General features: G+C 50.7%; 1 protein-coding gene across 1 annotated transcript in view; it reads left to right on the top strand.

Annotated features, from left to right (window-relative positions):
* Positions 1–16,239, top strand: part of WDR97 (WD repeat domain 97) — a 378,285-nt gene that overhangs the window by 131,860 nt on the left and 230,186 nt on the right. The window contains exon 11 of the mRNA XM_029587226.1: positions 11,147–11,210. Within this exon, the coding sequence (XP_029443086.1) occupies positions 11,147–11,210 (64 nt within the window). The remainder of the gene's footprint in view (positions 1–11,146; positions 11,211–16,239) is intronic.

Here is a 16,239-nt window from a genome sequence, read left to right as displayed (position 1 = left end):
AAGAAAGAAGGGACAGTGCGCAAGGAAACGCCTGTGGCGGAGAGTCGCAAGGACGGCTCCCTACATGACCACGCCTGCAATTCCGAGATACGGTGTGCCGAAGAAATCGCCACCAGAAACACGGTCTTCAACGTGAGATCCTTGACAGTTAGAGCGCTGCAAAAGGCTCAAACGGTGCCAAACATAAGGCAGAAAGAACCCAATTAAGATTCCAAGCCGGACAGGAAGGACGCAAGGGAGGACGGAGATGCTGAGCCCCCTTCAGGAAACGGACTATATCCGGGTGAAGAGCCAGAGGGGATCCCCCCGACCTTCCCCCGCAAACAACCAAGTGCCGCCACTTGGACTCGTAGGGAACTGCACGCCAAGCCTCTGGCCAGTCCCACCTGGAGGAAAGCCAGAATATCAGAGACCGCAGCGGCGGTGGGATCCAAACCTCGCTTCATACACCAATCCTCAAAAACCACCCAGACCCTGACATAAGCCAGGGTCGGAGACTGCTTCCGGGACCTCAGCAGCGTAGCAATAACCGCGTCCGAGTAAACTTTGCTCTTTAACCGATTCCTCTCAAAAGCATGTCGCGAGACAAAAGTGATCCGCATCCTCCAAACAGACGGGGCCCTGATGAAGCAGCCCCGCGAAGCCGTGGAGACGAAGGGGAGCCCCCACCGACAACTGAATGAGGTCTGCAAACCATGGACGGCGTGGCCACTCCGGTGCCACCATGATCACGTTGGATGGGTGCAATTCTACGCGCCGCAGGATCTTGCCGATCAGTGGCCACGGGGGAAACACGTACAGCAGCACATCCGTCGGCCAAGGGAGCACCAGCGCATCGACGCCCTCTGCTCCCCGCTCTCGACGCCGACTGTAAAAAAACGCGGAGCCTTCGCGTTGTGCCACGTGGCCATCAGATCCAAGTGGGGAACTCCCCATGTCCTGCAGAGGAGCAGAAACGCCTCGTCCGCCAGTTCCCACTCTCCGGGATCTAGACGATGCCTGCTGAGAAATCCGCCTGCACGTTGTCGACCCCGGCAATGTGAGACGCTGCTACGCTGCTGAGATGTTGTTCCGACCAGGCCATCAAAATTCTCACCTCTTCCGCCACCAGTGGACTTCTCGTCCCTCCTTGACGATTGATGTAGGCCACGGTGGTTGCGTTGTCTGACAGTACTCGGACCGCCTGTCCCCGCACCAAGGGTATGAAGGCTTGGAGAGCCAGACAGACCGCTCTGGTCTCGAGGCGGTTGATGGACCATTGAGCTTGCGACGCTGACCAACGACCTTGCACCGACTTCCCTAGGCAAACTGCTCCCCAGCCAGAGAGACTGGCATCCGTGGCCACCACCGTCCAGTCGGGAACGAGAAGGGATACGCCACAGGACAGATGACTTGGATCCAGCCACCAAAGAAGACTGGATCTCGCCGGACCCACAAGCGGGAGCAGTAGGTAGAAATCCTCCGAAACTGGTGTCCAACGGGACAGCAAAGAAGACTGCAATGGCCGCAGGTGAGCGAACGCCCAGGGTACCAACGCGAGCGTTGAAGCCATAGACCCCAGCACCGTCAGGTAATCGCAGACTCGTGGACGGCGAAGAGACAACAGACGCCGCACCTGAGATTGCAGTTTGCATATCCGATCTTGAGAGAGGATTACCCTGCCCCATTTCGTGTCGAATAAGGCCCCCAGATATTCCAAGGACTGAGTGGGAGCCAAATAACTTTTGTTGTAATTGACCACCCAGCCTAGGGACTGCAAGAGCTGGAGGACCCTGTCCACCGCCCATCGACACTGACTCTCTGATTTCGCCCGAATCAGCCAATCGTCTAGGTAAGGAAGAACCAGAAGACCTTCCCGTCGCAGCTGCGCCGCCACTACCACCATCACTTTCGTGAATGTTCGAGGCGCCGTTGCAAGATCAAAAAGGAAGCGCCCGAAATTGGTAGTGCCTCCCCAGAACGCAGAACCTCAGAAACTGCTGGCACGATGGCTGAATGCCCACGTGAAGGTATGCCTCCGTGAGATCCAGAGGAGCCAGAAATTCGCCCGGACGCACCGAAGCGATAACTGACCGAATCGTTTCCATTTCGAAGTGGGGAACGCGAAGACATCTGTTTACCCCTTTGAGGTCCAGAATTGGCCTTGAAGTGCCGTCCTTCTTGGGAACTACGAAGTAAATGGAGTAACGGCCCGAGCCGCACCGATCGGCAGGGACGGGGGATATGGCCCCCAAGCTTTCCAGCCGACAGAAGGTGTCCAACATCGCTGCCCTCTTCCTGGGGCCTTGCAGGGCGAGACCAGGAACTCGTCCGCTGGGATGCGAGCAAAATCCAACTCGTAGCCGTGTCTTATCACGTTGAGGACCCACTGGCCCGACGTCACCCTGGTCCACTCCTCGAAATATAAAGTTAACCGCGCCCCTACATTTGGAACGGCGTGCCGCAGGCGCGACGAGAGGTGGACCGGCCAGAGTTCAATGCGAGGGCTTGGACCCCGCACCCGACGGGGCCCCGCCTTGCTCCCCGTAACGTTTCCCACGAAAGGACTGCTGCCATTGAGTGTTCCGGAAAGAAGATGGTCTATACGAAGAGCCGGCAGATCTTTGAGGGCGCGATTTCCTGGGCCCCCGGAACCGGGCAATGGCCGGAAAGGAGGGCCGCGCCCTGGCCCTATCCTCAGGCAGCTTGAATGCCCTGTTCTCCCCCAGAGAAACCATCAAATCATCCAACTCCTTGAAAGGTAACGAACCCAGGTGGGCTTTGGAAGAGCCATCCGCTGCCCAGTTGCGTAGCCACAGGAGACGGCGCGCCGAAACTGCGGCTACTATGCACCTAGCAGAGGTGCGCAGCAGGTTGTGGAGGGCGTCAGCTCCATAAGCTATTGCCGCCTCCACTCTATCAGCCTGAGACGCCTCCTCCGCCAACAGGCCTGCATTCGCCTGAAGGACCTGGGCCCAGCGTAAACTAGTGCGCATGGCGAAGTTAGTGCAGATTGGTGCCCGCACCCCTAGGGCGGATATCTCAAATATCTTCTTGAGCTGCACTACGAGCTTCCTGAGCATGGCCTTGCTGACTTTCAACCCCAATTCCGGGGTATCCCAGTCGCACTGGATCCATATTGGCCTCCTGGCGGACCACCACTGGTGAAGCCTCTATCCCCAGGTCCTGGAGAATGGCCGGGATGAATGGCGACAGTTCCTCTCTGCGGAACAGACGGACTACCTTGGGGTCATCCCCGTCCGCTGCCTGGGTACCTGTTCCCGCGCCGGGCTGGGCGGAGCCATCCGCCCCCGTCTCCTCAGCCCCCCTCGGGGGCTCCTCGAGACCATCAGTATCCGCCGTGGAGGAATCTTCTGGATCTGACTCCTGAGGTACGCTCCGGGGAAGCCGTTTCCCTCGCGCTGGCTCCTGGGCGAGCATCGCGGTCTTTTTCGCCTTGCGCTTACTCGGTGGGGCCTGGTTGGAGCCCTCCCCAGAGCCCCCCCCTCGGGAGCGCTTGCTGCGCTTGTACTTAAGTACCTTGCGCAGCAAGCCCGCGAAATCCTCAGAAAAACGACCCGGATTCGGAAGAATCGGCGTCGGAATCCCCCCGGGGCTGAAGCCCCTCCTCGGCGCCCCCTCCCGCCGCGCCCCGCTGCGGGGATAAGCGGGAGGGAGAGCCGAATCGCCTGCCGCGGTCCGCGAGAATTCCTTGCCGGTGGCCAAAATGGCCGCCGCTCCCGCGCTGAGCGGGAAAATGTCCTGAGGCCTATTTACTGGGCCTACCCCTCGCGGCGGCGAACGCGCGATCCGGGCCCGAGCCCCCCGCGATGCCCCGGACGTTGCTTCACCGTCCTGGATGCAGGCCGAGCAGAGGCCCTCCCTGAAAAAACACGCGCGCGCCGACCCGCAGGCCTTGCCTGAAGAACTGTGCGGCAAGCCGGCGACCGCGGGAAGTAAAAAACTGAGGCGCGTCAAAATTAAAGAAAAAACTAATTCGGCGACCTCCCTCTTGCCTGCGGCGCCCCCCCTGCGCGAAAACAACGGAGCAGCGACGCCGAAGCAACGGAGAGCCGGCCGCAACAAAATAAAAACAGAAAACTTTTTTTTTTTTTTTTTTTTTAAACGCTGACGCCGCTGTCCCGGGTCCTGGAGCCCTAGTCCTGCAGGGGTGAGTGAACCGGGCTCCCCGGTGTCACCCCTGACGCTGCCACTAGACCAGCCAGGTCCTCGACCCTGGCAGCGGCCTCAACCGGGGGAGGGTAGTCCCCTCAGGACCTCTCAACCCCCCTGGGAGGCAGGGCACCCGAGACTAAGGGATTAAAAGAAAACCCCAATTTGGTATATAAACAACTATGCCTAACAAAAAACCTAGCCCAAAAAATTCAAACCTGACTAACACCAACACCAGAATCAGGTCAGGCAGGGCTGTGACTAGACCTGCACCATCTACTGGAGACAGAGTAAGACTGAGGGGCTGTGACTGGCACAGGGGCTTATATGGCTCCGCCCACAAGTTTTAGTCTGTCTCCATCTACTGGTGCGGAGTCACAACCCAGGTGTCCTGGACTGATCCTGGTACGTACAGGGAACTGTAATACAGTAATACAGTAATACAGTAAAGTCATTCTGACATGATTTAAGTGACGGAGGGGTTAAATGAATTAGGAGAGGAGGGGGAAGGTAATTTAACAAATAGTATATAAGAGTTGGTGGAGGGAGGGCAGTGGCGTAGCGGGTCAGGGGGGGAAGCATGGGTGTGTGGGTGGGTCTGTGGGGGGCGTGATGTATTCGGGAAGAGTAGGGTGCGTGTGGGTGGGTTAGGTGTCTGGTGGAAAGGCTTTTGTGAACAGCCATGTTTTGAGATGTTTTTTGAAGATTTGCGATGAGGGTTCATTTCTGAGCTGGGGGGGGGGAGGGAATTCCATAGGGAGGGACCTGCTATAGATATGGCTCGTTTGCGGGTTGTACTGAGGATAGCAGCTTTGCATTTGGGGACAGAGAGAAGTCCAGTGTTGGAGGACCTGAGATTTCTTTGTGTGTGGTATGGGTGTATTGAGGTGTTTAGCCAGTTCATTTCGTTGTTGTTTAGTTTTTTGTGTATGAGGGTGAGGGTCTTATATTGGATTCTTTGTTTGATGGGGAGCCAGTGGAGTTCTTTGAGAGTGTGTGTGATATGTGAGGATTTTCTGCTGTTAGTGTTGATTCTGGCGGCGGCGTTTTGTAGAACTTGTAGGGGTTTGAGGTGGATTTCAGGGAGGCCAAGGAGGAGGGAGTTGCAGTAGTCGAGTCTTGAGAAAATAATTGATTGGAGGACAGTTCGGAAATCATGTTCTTGGAGCAGGGGTTTGAGTTTTTTCAGTGTTTGTAGCCTGAAGAATCCATCCTTAATTATATTAGATATGTGGCGTTTGAGGTTGAGTTGGTTGTCTATGGTTACGCCTAGGTTTCTTGTGGCTGGCGTGAGTGAGATTCCTGGGATGTTTGGGGCCCCTGGGTTGTTTGGGTTTCCTGCGTAGTTTGGGGTGGTGATGTTGAGGGGAGATGAGGGACGGTCTTCGTGGATGTGAAGGATTTCTGTTTTGGTTTGGTTGAGGCATAGCGATAGTTGTGATAGCAGGTGTGATAATTTTGAGTTGAGTTTGCTCCATCTTTCCATGGTGTGTTCAATGGACTTGCTTATGGGGAGTAAAATCTGGATGTCGTCTGCATAAACGAAGAAGGTGAGGTTTGCGTCTGAGAGGTATTTGCAGAGGGGGAGGAGGTAGATGTTGAAGAGGGTTGAAGATAGAGATGATCCTTGAGGAACGCCGTGTGTGAGGGGTACTTGGGCGGATTCAGATGTTTTTGTCTTTACGATGTAAGATCTGCTTGAGAGGTAGGAATTGAACCATTTGATTGTAGTGTCTCGTAGGCCAATTTCTTTCAGTCTGGTGAGGAGGGTTCTGTGGTTGATGGTGTCAAAGGCGGCTGATATATCAAGGAGTATCAGGAGGAATGATTGGCCTTTGTCGCGTCCTCTGAGGATGGTATCTGTGAGAGAGAGGAGAAGAGTTTCGGTGCTGAGGAATTTTCTGAAACCGTGTTGTGTTGGGTGGAGAACATTGTTAGTGTTAAGGTGATCTGTGAGTTGGTTGTTGACTGCTTTTTCGATGATTTTTGCTAAGAAAGGTAGGTTGGAGACAGGTCTGTAGTTTGCTGGGTCGGTTTTGTCGAGTTGGGGTTTTTTGATGATTGGTTTGATGATGGCATTCTTCAGTTTGTCTGGGAAGATTCCTTGTTCGAGTGATAGGTTGATGATGTAGGTTATTGGCTTGATGATGATCTCTCTGATTAGTTTTAGGGTTTTGACAGGGATAGGGTCTAGGGGGTGGGGTGCGGGGTTGGTTTTTTTGATGATGGGATCAATTTCTGTAGTTGCGACGGGGGTGAATTGTGACCATGTGTGGATGTGAGGGAGGATGTTCATTGAGTCGATAAGGTAGATATTGAATAGTATGGGTGATAGTGCCAATCCTTGTGGCACTCCTGTCTCAAGGGGGATAGCGTTGGATGATTTGTTGTTGTAGGAAACTTTGAAATACCTGTTTTTAAGGAACGATGTAAACCAACTAAGAGTTTTGCCTGCAAGCCCAATGGATTCAAGGCTGTAAATAAGCTTTTTGTGGTCCACTGTTTCAAAGGCTGCAGAGAGGTCCAGCAGGATCAATAGGTACCCTTTTTTGTTGTCAAATCCTCTTAGTATAGTGTTAGAAAGGTTGAGTAAGAGGGTTTCTGTACTGTGGTTTTTCCTGAAACCATATTGGGTGGGATAAAGTATTTTGTTGTCGTCTAGATGTTCGTTAAGTTGTTTCAGGACCGCCTTCTCTGTCAATTTAGCAAAGAGGGGTAGATTCGAGATTGGGCGGTAATTGTTTCGGTCTTCTGGGTTGAGGTTTTTTTTCTTTAGTAAAGGTGTGATTTTAGTGATTTTTAGCTTGGTAGGGAGCTCGCCTACCTCGAGTGATTTGTTAATGATTGCTGTGACTGTCGGGGCTAGTGGGTGAGCAATTTCCTTTAGTACACGGGTGGGTATGGGGTCCAAGTCATGACGCGCTGGGTTGATTTTTCTCATCATTTTTTCTGTTTCCATATTAGAAATAGGTCTGAAGTCAAGCCATGGGGAAATGCTGTTTGTTGATATTTGAATTTGAATGCTTGAAGTGGTGTTGAGGGAATCAGTTATTTTGGAGATTTTGTCCTTAAAGAAGATAGCTAAATCTTGGCTTAAATTTTTTTGGATATGGTTGCGTTGGAGTTCGGCAATGAGGTTGTTTACTATGTTGAACAAAGATTTGGATTTGTTAGTGGAGTTTATTATTTTTTTACCGTAGTAGTCACGTTTAGTGTTTTGGATTGATTTTTTTGTAGGCAGCTAGTTGTGTACGGTATCTCTATTGAGATACGGGCAGTTTGCTTTTTAGCCATTCTTTTTCAATTTTCCTGAGGCCCGTTTTCATGTTTTTTTAGAGTGGTGTTGAACCAAGGGTTTTGATTTTCTTTTTTGGTCTTTAGTCGTTTGACTTTCTCAGGGTTAATGTTGTTAGCGGTTTTTTCTGTGATTAGAGACCAGGATTGGATAGCGTTATTTATGTTTGATAGATCTAGATTCGCTAGTTGATGTCCCAGCTCTTGAAGGAGAAGATCCGTTTGGAATGGGGGACAGTATTTGAAGAATTTTTGTGTGTCATTATTTTTTGTTGGGTTGTTGTAATTCATTTGAGTCTTGCATATTAAGAGATGGTGATCAGACCAGGGGATTGGGTTATATGAAATGGAAGTATCTGTGAAGAAACTATTGGTGAAAATCAGGTCCAGTGTGTGACCTGCTTTATGTGTGGGGTTGTTCACTTGAAGGAAGAAATTTAAGCTTGATAGCATGTTTAGTAGAGTTTCACAGCTAGGTGAGTTGGGGTTGGCATCTGTATGGAGGTTGAAGTCGCCAGGGATGATAGTTGGTTTTTTCATGTTGATGTTTGTGATAAGAAACTCAAGGATCGGAGAGTTGTTGCTATCTAGAAGTTTGGGTGGACAATATACAAGGCAAATTTGCAGGTATTGGGAGTCGAAAAGAGCTAATTCATATTGTTTAGGGAGGTTATGTGAGATCATTTTCATTGAAAGGTGTTTTTTTATAAGAAGTAGTAGACCTCCTCCTCTTTTGTAGTTGTGGGGAATTGAAAAGGTATCATAGTCATTGATTTCCTGGTATGAACGCCTTTATGTCTGCTGATTAGGTACTTTGCACTATCATGTATATAGTTATAGTTACAATTATTATTCTATTCCATAGCATCTACCCAATGATGCTTGTTATATCTTAGGGCTCCTCCCAAAGATTATTTATATGTTGCCAAGTTTACTATGTTATCTGTTTTATGTAAGGGCAATGCCCAAAGTTTTGTTTCACTGTGAACCGATACGATGTGCGAACGGATATCGGTATATAAGAAATGTTAAATAAATAAATAAATAAATAAGGTGGTTCAAAAGTACTTGATCGGTATTTTTAAGCCAGGATTCTGTTATGGCAAAGAAGTCAGGATTTTTTTCTTGTAATATGTCGGAAATTAACATGTGTTTTTTAGATAGAGATTGAGCATTGATGAGGAGGAAGGTGAGACAGAGTAAGTTTTTGTTATTTTTCGATAGAGGGATGTTTATTAGGTGTCTGTGTCTGTTCTGGAGATGAGGGTTAGTAGATGTCACCATCTTTGTAGCGGTAGTGAGCAGGGTTGGGTGAGATCCTGGTAAAGAGAACTAGAAGTTGAATGAGGCTGGCTGAAGTCTAAGTGTAGGATGTTGGAAGTTGAAAGAGGTTGAGTGAGGTCCGAGTGAAGAGTGCAGGAAGTTGAATGAGGCTGGCTGAGGTCCAAGTGTAGGATGCTGGAAGTTGAAAGAGGTTAAGTGAGGTCCGAGTGAAGAGTGCAGGAAGTTGAATGAGGCTGGATAAGGTTCGAGTGCTGAAAGTTGGAGGTTGAGAGAGATCCGAGTGATGAATGCAGGGAGTTGGATGAGGCTGAATGAGGTCCGAGTGATGATTGTTGGAAGTTGAGAGAGATCCGAGTGATGAATGCTGGGAGTTGAATAAGGCTGAATGAGGTCCGAGTGATGAGTGCTGAGGGTTGATTGAGTAGATTTGTAAGAGGAGGTTGTATAGGTCCAGAGTCTTGTTCTGGGTCTGGGTATCACGGTACATGACACCGTGGGATAATGCTTGGATTTAAGGTTCTTCCCGTTGCCCTCTGATTGGCTGTGAGTTTTTAATGGGCGTATTTTCACTCACCGCGATGTTTTTCAGTTGTCTCCCTTTGTGTTTATTTTCTTTAGATCTCCGAAATGAAATTTTTTTTTTTTTTTGACAATCGCCTAGATGGGCAAGTGGAACAGACACAGACATTACAGGATATTTGTCAAGATCTACAGGAGGAAAACATCACAATCCGGGCAAAATTAGCCAACTTGGAGAACCGGGCGAGGAGGGAAACCTCCAGTTCTGAGGTATAAAAGAGTGCCCTGAAAATGTGGATTGTGCAGCGGTGGTGACTCGGTTTTGCCGTTTTCTATTAAACCCTGATGAGAACGAAGCAGCACAATCAGAGTGAGCGATCCTCATAGATCGGGCACACCGAGCTCTTAGACCAGCGAAAACCAATGCACCGAGAGACATTATTGTCAGTTTTCATGAATATTCACAAAAAGAACAAATAACAATGGCTGCCAGGAAACAAACGCATTGGCAGTGGGAATCCCAGGAAGTTTCTGTATATGCCGACTTATCACAAGCGACACTTCAAAACAGATTTGATCTGCGAGAAGTCACTCAATTTTTGAGAAGATAAAACATAAAATATAGATGGTTGCATCCCTTCGGCCTCACCTGCACGTGGGACGGAAGGAGCACACAGATTCGATCTATGCATGAGGCAGCGGCCATCTTAAAAGATAAAGGTTTTCAGCCCACGAGGGAACCGAGCTCGACTGTAAGGAAACCGGCGGCTAGAGATCAACATCCTCGATGGAAGCGAGTTGGAGCAGCTAACAGCAGATTTTTAACAGGACCCGAAGGCCACCGAGCCCTCGGGTCGTAATGGGATCCGGAGACCCCAAGCCCTCAGTCCCTACATCTACCGGAGGTCGCGCTCATAACACCATTGGTACAACATTGTATACAGGAAAATCATAGTTTTGCAGATCTTAGAACAGCTACATAGGGGAGGAAGAGGGGGTGATATAGAGTCCTGTTTAAACAAACGTGAACACTTTTGGATTTTCACGTTAGATTCAGTGCATCCTCGAGGACTGAATGAGAAAACCAATTGGTATTCCTTGATCTAATTTTGTAGTCCTTCTGAAGATATAAATTCCTTTTGTGAAATATGAGAGGTCTGTGAAGTTGAGAGAATGATTTTATGGAGCTCAATATTTGACCTAATTGAGAACTTTAGTTGATTGCAGCAAGACAAATTGGACTTATTTTGGTTTGTCCCACTGGTGTGATTAATGCGTACTGGTCCACTTCATTTTGGAAGAAATAAATAGTGCAAAGTGTTTTAAATGCAAGTAAAAAATGTTTTCAAAAAATAAGGTGGACAATCTATGCAAGTTGCATGATTCAATATAAGCCACGATACCTTGAAAACGGAAGTGATTAAAAAAAAATATGGGTATTGTGAACAGTCTTTCTAAGACAATCTGCATATTATTTTGGCATTGCTTAAGAGGATTAATGCAACTTTATTTATTTATTTATTTATTTATTTATAACTTTTATATACCGGCATTCGTAAAAAAAAAAACATCATGTCGGTTTACAGACAACTGAGAAAGGAAATTACAATGATAGATGGAGGAAGGATAGGAAGTTAAAAGGTGACAACTTTACTGTAGAGCCAACGTGCGCCACAGTTATTAAATGAGATTACATGTGGTTAACCAGGTTGGACATAAATTAATTATATACAAGATATATATATAATATATATGCAACTTACAGTGTTTTGAAGAAATATAAAAACGTAAATGTGAATACTTTGAGTGACACTGGTGTAGCAAGATACATGGAAAGAGAATTAACAGGTAAACAATGTCTCTCTATCCTACACTTGTCTTATTTCTGTTTCCATAGGCATGCAGAATATTTTAAGCTACTGGATGATGAAATGAGAAGGAGAAAATGGGAACGTGCTGAGGTAAAGCTTGGACCCTGGGTATGGGCTTAAGGTGAATCTGGAAAGGCCCTAGGGCAGTGCTGGGAGCAGCCTAAAGGACTGGAAGCTAAAACTTGGAATGGACCATGGGAATATTGGGAATGGGCTAAGGGATTGGGACTGGGTAAAGCTTTCTTCATCCCCGAGGTGACAACACCTTACCTGGACCTGGAGATCCTTCTCCATACAGCCCAGGATTGACAAGAAGACACCAACACACGCCAGAGGATCCCCTCCCTGCATCCCAGAGGTGACAAAACTTATCCTGAACCTGGGGATCCCCTCCCTGCATCCCAGAGGTGACAAAACTTATCCTGAACCTGGGGATCCCCTCCCTACATCCCAGAGGTGACAAAACTTATCCTGAACCTGGGGATCCCCTCCCTGCATCCCAGAGGTGACAAAACTTATCCTGAACCTGGGGATCCCCTCCCTACATCCCAGAGGTGACAAAACTTATCCTGAACCTGGGGATCCCCTCCCTGCATCCCAGAGGTGACAAAACGTAACCTGAACCTGGGGATCCCCTCCCTGCATCCCAGAGGTGACAAAACTTATCCTGAACCTGGGGATCCCCTCCCTGCATCCCAGAGGTGACAAAACTTATCCTGAACCTGGGGATCCCCTCCCTGCATCCCAGAGGTGACAAAACGTAACCTGAACCTGGGGATCCCCTCCCTGCATCCCAGAGGTGACAAAACTTATCCTGAACCTGGGGATCCCCTCCCTGCATCCCAGAGGTGACAAAACGTAACCTGAACCTGGGGATCCCCTCCCTGCATCCCAGAGGTGACAAAACTTATCCTGAACCTGGGGATCCCCTCCCTGCATCCCAGAGGTGACAAAACTTATCCTGAACCTGGGGATCCCCTCCCTGCATCCCAGAGGTGACAAAACTTATCCTGAACCTGGGGATCCCCTCCCTGCATCCCAGAGGTGACAAAACTTATCCTGAACCTGGGGATCCCCTCCCTGCATCCCAGAGGTGACAAAACTTAATCCTGAACCTGGGGATCCCCTCCCTGCATCCCAGAGGTGACAAAACTTATCCTGAACCTGGGGATCCCCTCCCTGCATCCCAGAGGTGACAAAACTTATCCTGAACCTGGGGATCCCCTCCCTGCATCCCAGAGGTGACAAAACTTATCCTGAACCTGGGGATCCCCTCCCTGCATCCCAGAGGTGACAAAACGTAACCTGAACCTGGGGATCCCCTCCCTGCATCCCAGAGGTGACAAAACTTATACCTGAACCTGGGGATCCCCTCCCTGCATCCCAGAGGTGACAAAACTTATCCTGAACCTGGGGATCCCCTCCCTGCATCCCAGAGGTGACAAAACTTATACCTGAACCTGGGGATCCCCTCCCTGCATCCCAGAGGTGACAAAACTTATCCTGAACCTGGGGATCCCCTCCCTGCATCCCAGAGGTGACAAAACTTATCCTGAACCTGGGGATCCCCTCCCTGCATCCCAGAGGTGACAAAACTTAACCTGAGCCTGGGGATCCCCTCCCTGCATCCCAGAGGTGACAAAACTTATCCTGAACCTGGGGATCCCCTCCCTGCATCCCAGAGGTGACAAAACTTATCCTGAACCTGGGGATCCCCTCCCTGCATCCCAGAGGTGACAAAACGTAACCTGAACCTGGGGATCCCCTCCCTGCATCCCAGAGGTGACAAAACTTATCCTGAACCTGGGGATCCCCTCCCTGCATCCCAGAGGTGACAAAACTTATCCTGAACCTGGGGATCCCCTCCCTGCATCCCAGAGGTGACAAAACTTATCCTGAACCTGGGGATCCCCTCCCTGCATCCCAGAGGTGACAAAACTTATCCTGAACCTGGGGATCCCCTCCCTGCATCCCAGAGGTGACAAAACTTATCCTGAACCTGGGGATCCCCTCCCTGCATCCCAGAGGTGACAAAACTTATCCTGAACCTGGGGATCCCCTCCCTGCATCCCAGAGGTGACAAAACTTATCCTGAACCTGGGGATCCCCTCCCTGCATCCCAGAGGTGACAAAACGTAACCTGAACCTGGGGATCCCCTCCCTGCATCCCAGAGGTGACAAAACTTATCCTGAACCTGGGGATCCCCTCCCTGCATCCCAGAGGTGACAAAACTTAACCTGAACCTGGGGATCCCCTCCCTGCATCCCAGAGGTGACAAAACTTATCCTGAACCTGGGGATCCCCTCCCTGCATCCCAGAGGTGACAAAACTTATCCTGAACCTGGGGATCCCCTCCCTGCATCCCAGAGGTGACAAAACTTATCCTGAACCTGGGGATCCCCTCCCTGCATCCCAGAGGTGACAAAACTTATCCTGAACCTGGGGATCCCCTCCCTGCATCCCAGAGGTGACAAAACGTAACCTGAACCTGGGGATCCCCTCCCTGCATCCCAGAGGTGACAAAACGTAATCCTGAGCCTGGGGATCCCCTCCCTGCATCCCAGAGGTGACAAAACTTATCCTGAACCTGGGGATCCCCTCCCTGCATCCCAGAGGTGACAAAACTTATCCTGAACCTGGGGATCCCCTCCCTGCATCCCAGAGGTGACAAAACTTATACCTGAACCTGGGGATCCCCTCCCTGCATCCCAGAGGTGACAAAACTTATCCTGAACCTGGGGATCCCCTCCCTGCATCCCAGAGGTGACAAAACTTATCCTGAACCTGGGGATCCCCTCCCTGCATCCCAGAGGTGACAAAACTTATCCTGAACCTGGGGATCCCCTCCCTGCATCCCAGAGGTGACAAAACTTATCCTGAACCTGGGGATCCCCTCCCTGCATCCCAGAGGTGACAAAACTTATCCTGAACCTGGGGATCCCCTCCCTGCATCCCAGAGGTGACAAAACTTATCCTGAACCTGGGGATCCCCTCCCTGCATCCCAGAGGTGACAAAACTTATCCTGAACCTGGGGATCCCCTCCCTGCATCCCAGAGGTGACAAAACTTATCCTGAACCTGGGGATCCCCTCCCTGCATCCCAGAGGTGACAAAACTTAATCCTGAACCTGGGGATCCCCTCCCTGCATCCCAGAGGTGACAAAACTTATCCTGAACCTGGGGATCCCCTCCCTGCATCCCAGAGGTGACAAAACTTATCCTGAACCTGGGGATCCCCTCCCTGCATCCCAGAGGTGACAAAACTTATCCTGAACCTGGGGATCCCCTCCCTGCATCCCAGAGGTGACAAAACTTATCCTGAACCTGGGGATCCCCTCCCTGCATCCCAGAGGTGACAAAACTTATCCTGAACCTGGGGATCCCCTCCCTGCATCCCAGAGGTGACAAAACTTATCCTGAACCTGGGGATCCCCTCCCTGCATCCCAGAGGTGACAAAACTTATCCTGAACCTGGGGATCCCCTCCCTGCATCCCAGAGGTGACAAAACTTATACCTGAACCTGGGGATCCCCTCCCTGCATCCCAGAGGTGACAAAACGTAACCTGAACCTGGGGATCCCCTCCCTGCATCCCAGAGGTGACAAAACTTATCCTGAACCTGGGGATCCCCTCCCTGCATCCCAGAGGTGACAAAACGTATCCTGAACCTGGGGATCCCCTCCCTGCATCCCAGAGGTGACAAAACTTATCCTGAACCTGGGGATCCCCTCCCTGCATCCCAGAGGTGACAAAACTTATACCTGAACCTGGGGATCCCCTCCCTGCATCCCAGAGGTGACAAAACTTATCCTGAACCTGGGGATCCCCTCCCTGCATCCCAGAGGTGACAAAACTTATCCTGAACCTGGGGATCCCCTCCCTGCATCCCAGAGGTGACAAAACTTATCCTGAACCTGGGGATCCCCTCCCTGCATCCCAGAGGTGACAAAACTTATCCTGAACCTGGGGATCCCCTCCCTGCATCCCAGAGGTGACAAAACTTAACCTGAACCTGGGGATCCCCTCCCTGCATCCCAGAGGTGACAAAACGTAACCTGAACCTGGGGATCCCCTCCCTACATCCCAGAGGTGACAAAACTTATCCTGAACCTGGGGATCCCCTCCCTGCATCCCAGAGGTGACAAAACTTAACCTGAACCTGGGGATCCCCTCCCTGCATCCCAGAGGTGACAAAACTTATCCTGAACCTGGGGATCCCCTCCCTGCATCCCAGAGGTGACAAAACTTATCCTGAACCTGGGGATCCCCTCCCTGCATCCCAGAGGTGACAAAACTTAACCTGAACCTGGGGATCCCCTCCCTACATCCCAGAGGTGACAAAACTTATCCTGAACCTGGGGATCCCCTCCCTGCATCCCAGAGGTGACAAAACTTATCCTGAACCTGGGGATCCCCTCCCTGCATCCCAGAGGTGACAAAACTTAACCTGAACCTGGGGATCCCCTCCCTGCATCCCAGAGGTGACAAAACTTATCCTGAACCTGGGGATCCCCTCCCTGCATCCCAGAGGTGACAAAACTTATACCTGAACCTGGGGATCCCCTCCCTGCATCCCAGAGGTGACAAAACTTATCCTGAACCTGGGGATCCCCTCCCTGCATCCCAGAGGTGACAAAACGAATCCTGAACCTGGGGATCCCCTCCCTGCATCCCAGAGGTGACAAAACGTATACCTGAACCTGGGGATCCCCTCCCTGCATCCCAGAGGTGACAAAACTTAACCTGAACCTGGGGATCCCCTCCCTGCATCCCAGAGGTGACAAAACTTAACCTGAGCCTGGGGATCCCCTCCCTGCATCCCAGAGGTGACAAAACTTATACCTGAACCTGGGGATCCCCTCCCTGCATCCCAGAGGTGACAAAACTTAATCCTGAACCTGGGGATCCCCTCCCTGCATCCCAGAGGTGACAAAACTTATCCTGAACCTGGGGATCCCCTCCCTGCATCCCAGAGGTGACAAAACTTATCCTGAACCTGGGGATCCCCTCCCTGCATCCCAGAGGTGACAAAACGTAACCTGAACCTGGGGATCCCCTCCCTGCATCCCAGAGGTGACAAAACTTATCCTGAACCTGGGGATCCCCTCCCTGCATCCC

The sequence above is a fragment of the Rhinatrema bivittatum genome, chromosome 2 (assembly GCF_901001135.1).
Source record: "Rhinatrema bivittatum chromosome 2, aRhiBiv1.1, whole genome shotgun sequence".
Classification (NCBI taxonomy): Eukaryota; Metazoa; Chordata; class Amphibia; order Gymnophiona; family Rhinatrematidae; genus Rhinatrema; species Rhinatrema bivittatum.
The sequence above is the reverse complement of the archived record's forward strand: the minus strand, read 5'-3'. Positions and strand labels throughout refer to the sequence as shown.